The sequence below is a fragment of the Pleuronectes platessa genome, chromosome 4 (genome assembly GCF_947347685.1).
Source record: "Pleuronectes platessa chromosome 4, fPlePla1.1, whole genome shotgun sequence".
NCBI classification, from domain to species: domain Eukaryota; kingdom Metazoa; phylum Chordata; class Actinopteri; order Pleuronectiformes; family Pleuronectidae; genus Pleuronectes; species Pleuronectes platessa.
Window position 1 is genome coordinate 30,800,257 of NC_070629.1, and position 10,806 is coordinate 30,811,062.

The window sequence follows — 10,806 nt, forward strand, 5'->3', positions numbered from 1 at the left end:
TTATCTACAACTCCAGCTCAGAGTTCAACACGTGAGCCGCTGCCGGGTTCAGGTTACACAACTTTACTGCTGCTCCTGCTGCCGCTATATAGCAACCCCCCCCCCCCCCCCCGACTCCGACAATCCGTCGTCTGCCGTGAAGGAGCCTGGCTGCACAAACCACAGCTCTCAGTAAGTGCTACACAGATGGTGTTTTAATCTAAAGCAGATGTTTCAGAACTGTTCACAGCCGGAGTATTGCTGTTGTTTTTGTGAGAGGGGTTTCAGCCGAACGTTCAGGTCCATGTCTGCACACGTCTGCTCTGTCAACCTCACACTGAGGAACCTCACTACACATCACATGAAAGTTTGGATTCAGATATCTAGGGTGACAGGAGACTGATTCAATCAGGAACAGATCCGAGTTTCTCCTGCACAGAGAAGCCGAGGCAGCCGACTCCTTTCAATCTGGTTCTGTAGAATCATTTCTGTACAAATGCTGTTTAAATAATTTGTTATTTGATTGATGTTTGGATCATAAAACAGGTTCTGTACGTAATGTGCTGCTCCTGTCTGTGTCTCTATGATTCTCACTGTTCACTGCCGTCTCCAAACATCACATAAGATCTAACCAGGGGCAGCTGGCCAGCAGGGGGCGCTAGGGCGCTGCCCAACCACTCTTAACATGAGGAAGAATCACGGAGCCCTTCATTTTATAAAGGATTTGAAAAATACTATTAGTTTTTATTAGGGCTGTCAGAATTAACGTGGCAAAATCAATTTGTGGAGTTGGCAAGTTCATTTTGTTATACATTGACGCATGCGCAGAATGAGCTGCTCCATGTACCCCCCCCCCCCCCTTTCCCACAATAATATTCAGAGAAAATGGGAATTTTGGGGGGAATTTAGAAATGGTGACTAATCTGATTAAAAATGTTAATCGTTTGACAGCCCTAGTTTTTATATGAAATGTCAACAATAAGTATTTTATATGTAGTGTTAAAAGGAAGATTAAAAGATACAAAGTATTCTACGTTGTCTAAATGGGGTGATGAGTTTCTGCTGGGGGGGGGGCTTTTCAGTTGAAGTTTTCACATTCACGTTCATTCAAACCTTACGAGGGTAAAGTGGGCGGGGTTACATACGATTAACAAAGAACAAAGAGTTCAGGTCACACACGAACACGGAGTTAATGACAAGGGTTAGGGTTAGGGTTTCTGTTAGGGACAGAAACTTCTAAACCAACTTCAAGATTAACACCAAGCAGCAACGGTTATTAGAAGTCGTGGTGCTGAGGCCATAGATCTGTCCCAAACTGCTCCTGCCCCCCCCCCCCCCTGCATTTGTCTAGAGTTCAGTTCTACTGCGATCTATACAGACTCACACAGACAAGCTAAAACACACTGACCTCCTGGCCTGCATGCTCTCAGTGAGGGAGAACATCAGAGAGATCAGGAGTGAGGACTCTGTCTCTGTCCGATCTGATGAAACACAAATCCACCCAGTAGCTGGTTCTTGTGATACGCTACATTCACAAAACCCTTAAAGGACCCATCGTATGCCCATTTCACCACAGTTGATATGGTTCCTTGGGGTCTTAATGAAATGCTTCTAACATATTTTGGTGAAAATACCACATTTTTAGCAATCCTCTAGCTCTGTAGAAATATGGCTACTGGAGACGAAGATACAATCTTGCAACCATAACCATATATATCGTTTTGAACCAGAGTCAGGTGGGCCTAAGCCTGGCTGCGAGATCCCCAGCTCCCCAGTGCAGCCCCGCAGTGGGAGCAGTGGGAGCAGCTGGAGCAGCATCCTTCCACACTGTTGAGTCAATGTGTAGAGGTGTCCCGGGGGTCTCCGCCACGATGATCGGCATGGTTATGCGGCCACTTAGATGTCTGACTGGTAGCAGCAGCGAGCTAACGCTAGCTTACAGCAACTTAGATCAAGATCTACGCGAGGGCAGCTCACTGGGAGCACTGGAGACTTCCCTGCAGTGTAGCCGGGGAAGCGGCGGTGACACGGTGCGATGCCGGGACGTCCAAGGCAGCGGCGGATCTGCTGATGCGATGATGTAGCGGCTGGGATCAGCTAACGTCGCCGCCTCGGACAGCCCGCCATCGCACCGTGTCACCGCCGCTTCCCCGGCTACACCGCAGGGAAGTCTCCAGTGCTCCCAGTGAGCTGCCCTCAGCTCACTGTGGTGATGCTTCCATCACCACAGCACTGCTTGATAGAGTGTTGGCACAGAGACTCCCATGAGCAAGCACAGTTAGATGGAACCTCCACAGCTGTGCAGTGAACACCTCCTCCAGGGAGAGAACGTATCAGGGACTCAGGCGACTTCGACCACGACTTCCAGATTCCTCCTGGAACTGTTCCATCACGTCACGCCTCATTTGGACGCTCTGTACAACCAGCTCCAGAAGCAGTGAGCCACCGCTCTGTGTCCAGGAAGTCATGCAGAATGCAGGTAAATTAATACGTTCTGCTCTTATTGTAATGTTGCTAATATTGTGTTAATATATAAATACAGACCATTTAGTGTCGATGATTCTTGTACAACTTAAGTAATGCAACATTTCTAGACAATATAAGAAGCAACTAAAGATGAGCTTTTCCCTTCTGGCTCCGTTCAGAGAGTCCCCCCCTACTCTCAGTGGAGCAGGGGGGGGGAGGGGGGGTGGGGTCCCAGGCTCGAGGCCTGGGCTAGATACAGTGTGGGATTTCCTACTATATAATATGAATAATCAGCATATATTCATGCGACTACTTTGTACTATACCATACCATACTATATTATACTATCTCCATATTTTATTAAAATGGTGCATTTGTTTTTTTTAGGTTTGTGACACAATCTCCATATGGAGAGGTTCTCTTTGAGGATGAGTTCAGGCGCTGCAGTACTGTGCCTCGGCACCAGGTGTTCACGGGCCACCACCTACAGGACACCTCAGGGACTGCAGCTCTGCTGAAGCTCCTACCCTCTGCTCCACTGCAGCTGAATCTGAAAGGTGCTTGTCAACCCTGAAGCCAGTGAGGACCTCCCTCAGGGACACAGTGTCCCAGGATCGTCTCCCTGTGTCGGCCGTGCTCTGTGGAAAAGACACGTGTCTAAGACATTACCGACTTCCACCATAGAGTCATTCAGAAATTTGCATCAGAAGTGCAAAATTTCCTTTTAAACACGTTGATGAGATACTATGTGAAACATGTCTTTTGTTTAAAATGCTGTTTTAATTTTCATGATTAAAAAACCCACATAGAAATAAAATTCACAGATTGGCAGTTACTTATTAATGCTTCAACAATATAAATATAATTTTTTTTCCTACTGAGTAAGTAGTTGGTTGGTTTTAGCTCATCTGTTAAATGGCGCCTCAGTTTCACTGAGCAATACTGCGATAAGAAAGAATGATCCTCCCTCAGACTTCTGGCTAGCTACTGCTCCAGATCCATCCGCTCTCTGAAACTCCTCGGCTTCTTCAAACTCCCTTGAGCCTCAGGAGAACATCAGCCACACGTTGGAAGTCAGCGCTGACACATTTAAAAGTTTAAAGTACCTAAAAATAGACTGTTCTTTAAACAAAGATCTTTGAGTTGATGCATTGGGCGGAAGTGAAAACCTTGGTTAAGAAGGACCACCTAACTTCCTCATGTGTGGATTCCTTTTCAGAGATGTTCCACACCAGCCTGGTGTCCCTTGCAGTGCTGCTGTGCTCTGCCCTCTTGGTCGATGGAGGGAAGGTCTTGGTGTTCCCTGTAGATGGAAGCCACTGGATCAACATGAAGGTCCTCATCGAGGAGCTTCACTCCAGAGGGCATGAGATCACAGTCCTGCGACCGTCCGACACCTGGTACATCAAGCAAGATTCTCCCCACTATAAGTCCATCACCATCAATTCCTCAGCTGGTTTTGATGAGGAAAACTTTGGCTTATTAATATCCTCAATGGTGAACATGCGTCTGGAAGGTGCATCACTATGGAAATACATATCTATGCAGTACAACAAATTTAACGTGTTGTATTTCATACATAAGCAGGCCGTTGAGATGGTGGAGCAGATGTTTCAGGACACCAAACTGATGCAGAGCCTTCACGATGCCAATTATGATTTGGTTCTGACAGATCCTGCTATTGGTGGAGGTGTGCTTCTGGGTCACCGCTTGGGTCTTCCACTTGTCTTCAATGTGAGGTGGACCATTCAGGGTGAGGGACATCAGGCAATAGCACCATCCCCAGTCTCATATGTCCCAATACAAGAGTCAGAGCTGACTGACAAGATGACCTTCAATCAGAGAGTCAAGAACTTCCTCTTCTATTTATTTACACGTTTTCAAGTTTGGTACACTGTGGATTCAAACTACAAACCTTTTGTCCAGCGTCACTTCGGCAGTGATGTACATTACATGGAGCTGTTCCAAGCGGCAGATATCTGGCTGATGAGGAACGATTTTACCTTTGAGTTCCCAAGACCCACGATGCCGAACATCATCTACATGTCGGGGTTTCAGTGCAAACCCTCCAAGCCTCTGTCCAAAGACCTGGAGGAGTTTGTCCAGAGCTCTGGTGAACATGGGGTCATCGTTATGACGCTGGGAACGCTGGTGGCAAACCTTCCAGAGGACGTCACTGACCACATCGCAGCAGCTTTTGCCAAACTTCCTCAGAAGGTGATCTGGAGGCACCAAGGAACAAGGCCGTCCACTCTTGGGAACAACACCTTACTCTTAGACTGGCTGCCTCAGAACGACCTCCTGGGTCACCCCAAGACCAGACTGTTTGTGGCCCATGGAGGAACCAATGGAATCCAGGAGGCCGTCTACCACGGCGTTCCCCTGGTGGGCCTGCCTCTACTGTTTGATCAGCATGATAACTTCTTCAAGATGAAAGTAAGAGGTGTGGCCAAAGTCATGGACATTGCAACTGTGAACAGAGAGAACTTCTTGGAGGCGCTGGAGGAGGTTCTCTATGAACCGAGCTACAGGGAGAACATGAGGAAGCTGTCCAACCTGCAGAGAGATCAGCCCATCAAGCCACTGGACCATGCCGTGTTCTGGATCGAGTTCGTCATGAGGCACAAGGGGGCGCCGCACCTCAGGACCGAGTCTTATAAGATGTCCCTGGTCCAGTACTACTCCATCGATGTCATTGGCTGTCTGCTGGCAGTTGGGTTGGCAGCATTCACTCTCTTTATTGCTGTCATCAAGTTTTTGTGGCGCAGAGTGTTTTACAGAAGCAAAGTAAAAAATGAATGAGAGTGCTGCAACATTTCACAATTTTATGATCTGAATTTTGATTCATGAAAACGATACTAAGTCTTTCACTATGTGCAGCTGAACGCAGCAAGCTCCTCCCACCTCCCACCTGGAGTAGAGGTTTCAACTGTGGCCACTGCCCACAGCCAACAGCTCAGTCCAACCTGCTCCTTTACCTTTATATACTTATTCATTATTAATGTTTGATTCAAATAAAACTGTTCTGATGAACACGATGGGATTCTCTATATATAAGAGTCCACTGTGAGTGAGTAGCTGCCACTCAACAAAATCACGACTGTTTGTTGTCCTAGCTCCTAAACGTTGGAACGAGCCCCCCATTGACATCAGGACAGAAAGACCACCCGTCGTCCTCCGGAGAGGAAGGACACATCTCTTCACACTATACGCTAAGAAGATTATGTCTAATAAGAATCTTAAACTCCGGTGTTTATATATAAAAAGCAGAAAATTCCTCCTGCCGAGAAATTAAGAATGTGTGCCTAGACACGGAGAGAACGTCTACAGACTACCTACAGACTGTCTACAGACTGCCAACAGACTGCCTACAGACTTTACACAGACCGCCTACAGACTGCCTACAGACTATCTACAGACTCCCTACAGACTACCTACAGACCGCCTACAGACTGCCTACAGACTATCTACAGACTCCCTACAGACTTTAGACAGACTGCCTACAGACTGCCTACAGACTATCTACAGAGTGTATACAGACTTTAGACAGACTTCCTACAGACTGCCAACAGACTGCCTACAGACTGCCAACAGACTTCCTACAGACTGCCAACAGACTGCCTACAGACTGCCAACAGACTGCCTACAGACTGCCTACAGACTGCCAACAGACTGCCTACAGACTACCTACAGACTGTCTACAGACTGCCTACAGACTTTAGACAGACTGCCTACAGACTGCCTACAGACTATCTACAGAGTGTATACAGACTTTAGACAGACTTCCTACAGACTGCCAACAGACTGCCTACAGACTACCTACAGACTGTCTACAGACTGTCTACAGACTGCATACAGACTTTAGACAGACTGTCTACAGACTGCCTACACACTTTAGACAGACTGCCTACAGACTGTCTACAGACGGTCTACAGACTGTCTACAGACTGCATACAGACTTTAGACAGACTGTCTACAGACTGCCTACACACTTTAGACAGACTGCCTACAGACTGTCTACAGACGGTCTACAGACGGTCTACAGACGGTCTACAGACTGCCATGTGGCCGCTCAGTACTCGTCCTCTTCGCCTTCTAAGAACGTGCTGCTGCTTGAATTGTAACATCAAAGACATCAAAGGAATCTGTCCTGGCAAAACACGCTCAAAAAGAGAAAGATACACTCTAGCAATGCCCTTGAACAACTTGCGATTATTCATAAACTATAATTCCAATTTGTGAAATAAAAACACTGTGAGCATCCCAAGACTTTGCCGAGCAAATAGATATATTTTTTAATGGTAAGACTAAAACAAATTGACAGTGGGAGTGAATTAGAAAAGTTTGGCTTCTTCCAGAAAATTCCTCTCAAAATTAACATTAGACCCAATGGGGAAGAGACAGCTCTTTGCTCTTCTGCACTCCCCGAACAACTACTTGGTTCTCAAAAACTATAAGGCCTATCTGTGAAATAAAAACAAGGCGAGAAACCCAAGACCTTGCTGGACACAGAAATGTCTTTTTTATTGGTTAGAGTTAAGAAATGGGACCGTGGGAGCCAGTTAGATAATCTTGACTTTCGGGCTCGCTACCGATATTTCCTCTCTAAATTAACATGGGCCTGAATGGAGAGGGTTCAGAGAACTACAGTATAAAAAATGCGTACAACCAAATGTTCAGATCTGATATATTTCATAGTGACATTTCAGCGAAGCTTTTGTGGCTGCTTTTGGCAATTTTTGAATTTAAAAATGAAATGCACTGATATATGGCAGCTACATGTAGCACGTGTAGTTGGGCTTTTGAAGCTTATTGCACTTGTATGATTTTTGCTGCTCTTGGTTTGTTCCCTAATGGTTGAATGAAAAAATTGTAATTTACATTGGATAAAAGTGACTTAAGATGATATGTAATGTATTTTCCATGTACACCCACAGAATTTTATAAGCTTAATGTACGCTCAAACACATTCATTCATGGCAACAGGCTTCTGTCTTATGAGGAATCGCTCTATATAATGTTACACTTTATAATGTCCTTCAATGCTTTTTGTACAATGACCAACAATACAAATGATTGTCAAATGTTTTAAAATAAAGATGCTTAAAATATATGAAAAATAAATAATGCACAACAGTCGAACTCAGTTCACTTCTTGACAAACTGTGATTTTTTTTACTTTTTACATTTGCAGACCTTTCAATGATCTAAGGAATTCATTATAATGTACTTCTATTTCTTTAAATACACATTGAACAAGAGAACAAACTCACAGTGTTTGTCTCTGACAAACAGTCAAGACATGTAGTAGCAGTAGTAGTAGAAGAGAACCATTTGTAGAGTAGTACTAGAAGGAGTACAAGAAGCATTAGTTGTATCAGTGGTAACAGTGGGATCAACTACTGTGTACAGTACACAGGTATTTGCTTTGTCGAGCACAGTTAAAAGCCACAGAAGGTATTTTAGATTCAAGATTCAAGGGAACAAACAAACAAACATCATTCTAAAAGACACAATAGTGACACCTAAAAATACTTCATGGAAAAGATATAATAAAAGACCAGTTAAATGCTAAAAAGTGCAATTAAATAACCAAGTTCAATTATTATAAATCATCTTATATCTTAATTGATTAAACTGTGAAATAATGATTAAAAGTCATTTCAAATCTGATTAACAGATGAACAACATTTCTCTCCTTTACATAACCCTTCCTAATATAATACATTCCTATTATTTGTGAATTAATACGCTCATATCTGCATCCACACATAGGAGACGTGCTCATAGTCAGTTGTTTGAGTTGATGCATTGGGTTGAAGTGAAAACCTTGGTTAAGAAGGACCACCTAACTTCCTCATGTGTGGATTCCTTTTCAGAGATGTTCCACACCAGCCTGGTGTCCCTTGCAGTGCTGCTGTGCTCTGCCCTCTTGGTCGATGGAGGGAAGGTCTTGGTGTTCCCTGTAGATGGAAGCCACTGGATCAACATGAAGGTCCTCATCGAGGAGCTTCACTCCAGAGGGCATGAGATCACAGTCCTGCGACCGTTCGACACCTGGTACATCAAGCAAGATTCTCCCCACTATAAGTCCATCACCATCAATTCCTCAGCTGGTTTTGATGAGGAAAGCTTTGGCTTATTTGTATCCGAAACGCTGAAGATGCGGCGGGAAGGTGCATCACTATGGAATCTTATATCTCTGCGATTTGGAATGTTAAACGCATTCTATCACATGCATCAGCAGCTGCTTGGGTTGTTGGAGGAGATGTTCCAAGACACCAAACTGATGCAGAGCCTTCACGATGCCAATTATGATTTGGTTCTGACAGATCCTGCTGTTGGTGGAGGGGTGCTTCTGGGTCACCGCTTGGGTCTTCCACTTGTCTTCAATGTGAGGTGGACCATTCAGGGTGAGGGACATCAGACAATAGCACCATCCCCAGTCTCATATGTCCCAATACCAGAGTCAGAGCTGACTGACAAGATGACCTTCAATCAGAGAGTCAAGAACTTCCTCTTCTATTTATTTACACGTTTTCAAGTTTGGTACACTGTGGATTCAAACTACAAACCTTTTGTCCAGCGTCACTTCGGCAGTGATGTACATTACATGGAGCTGTTCCAAGCGGCAGATATCTGGCTGATGAGGATCGATTTTACCTTTGAGTTCCCAAGACCCACGATGCCGAACATCATCTACATGTCGGGGTTTCAGTGCAAACCCTCCAAGCCTCTGTCCAAAGACCTGGAGGAGTTTGTCCAGAGCTCTGGTGAACATGGGGTCATCGTTATGACGCTGGGAACGCTGGTGGCAAACCTTCCAGAGGACGTCACTGACCACATCGCAGCAGCTTTTGCCAAACTTCCTCAGAAGGTGATCTGGAGGCACAAAGGGAAAAGGCCGTCCACTCTTGGGAACAACACCTTACTCTTAGACTGGCTGCCTCAGAACGACCTCCTGGGTCACCCCAAGACCAGACTGTTTGTGGCCCATGGAGGAACCAATGGAATCCAGGAGGCCGTCTACCACGGCGTTCCCCTGGTGGGCCTGCCTCTGATGTTTGATCAGCCTGATAACTTCTTCAAGATGAAAGTAAGAGGTGTGGCCAAAGTCATGGACATTGCAACTGTGAACAGAGAGAACTTCTTGGAGGCGCTGGAGGAGGTTCTCTATGAACCGAGCTACAGGGAGAACATGAGGAAGCTGTCCAACCTGCAGAGAGATCAGCCCATCAAGCCACTGGACCATGCCGTGTTCTGGATCGAGTTCGTCATGAGGCACAAGGGGGCGCCGCACCTCAGGACCGAGTCTTATAAGATGTCCCTGGTCCAGTACTACTCCATCGATGTCATTGGCTGTCTGCTGGCAGTTGGGTTGGCAGCATTCACTCTCTTTATTGCTGTCATCAAGTTTTTGTGGCGCAGAGTGTTTTACAGAAGCAAAGTAAAAAATGAATGAGAGTGCTGCAACATTTCACAATTTTATGTTCTGAATTTTGATTCATGAAAACGATACTAAGTCTTTCACTATGTGCAGCTGAACGCAGCAAGCTCCTCCCACCTCCCACCTGGAGTAGAGGTTTCAACTGTGGCCACTGCCCACAGCCAACAGCTCAGTCCAACCTGCTCCTTTACCTTTATATACTTATTCATTATTAATGTTTGATTCAAATAAAACTGTTCTGATGAACACGATGGGATTCTCTATATATAAGAGTCCACTTCAAACAATACTGCAAAACATCTGGGAAGAAATTCTACTGTGTAAACTGTTATGAATTTTGAGTCTTTCACTGGTGTTACCTTTTTACTGGCTCTATGCTCGATGTCACATGTTTTGGGAGAAGTCCTCATTAGACAACTACCTCAGTTGAATATGAGAATTAAAAAGTTCCCTCAAAGCTTCACTTTCCATGCAGACCACACAGATGTTTATGAGTTTAATGAATTAACTATTTTTATTTTTATATCACTTTTATGGCAGAATCCCCTCGAAGCATCACAAACCAATAACCGGGCTTCTGCCAGATGAGGAATCGCTCGCAGTCATTTTTAACTTTAAAATGTCTTTCAATGCTTTTTGTACAATGACGAATGATACTAATGATTGTCAAATGTTTTCAAATAAAAGACATATGAGATATTTTCAAAACATACATTGGCATGTAATAGTTCATTCTTGCCAATCAAATTATTTGAGTAGTATGTTTGAAGGATCAAAGGAATCTATGATAAGGTGCTGCTGTTTCTTTATACCACGACATGAATCACTGCCTCAAGGTGTCATAACCATATATATATACCGTCATATTGCAGAAATATCATCAGGATTCTGCATCAACTTAAACTTTTGTTTGG

At 44.7% G+C, this 10,806-nt stretch overlaps 2 protein-coding genes across 2 annotated transcripts; both read left to right on the plus strand.

Annotated features, from left to right (window-relative positions):
* The first annotated feature begins 22 nt into the window (after positions 1-22).
* Positions 23-7,591, plus strand: LOC128438818 (UDP-glucuronosyltransferase 2A2). The gene is made up of 2 exons (XM_053421533.1): positions 23-171; positions 3,665-7,591. The coding sequence occupies exon 2, from the start codon at positions 3,667-3,669 to the stop codon at positions 5,245-5,247; it is 1,581 nt and encodes a 526-aa protein (XP_053277508.1). The 5' UTR covers positions 23-171; positions 3,665-3,666; the 3' UTR covers positions 5,248-7,591.
* Positions 7,592-8,302: 711 nt separating this feature from the next.
* LOC128438813 (UDP-glucuronosyltransferase 2A2-like) lies at positions 8,303-10,604 on the plus strand. Its single transcript, XM_053421525.1, has one exon. It carries the CDS (start codon positions 8,327-8,329, stop codon positions 9,905-9,907), a length of 1,581 nt encoding a protein of 526 aa, XP_053277500.1. The 5' UTR covers positions 8,303-8,326; the 3' UTR covers positions 9,908-10,604.
* Positions 10,605-10,806: the final 202 nt, after the last annotated feature.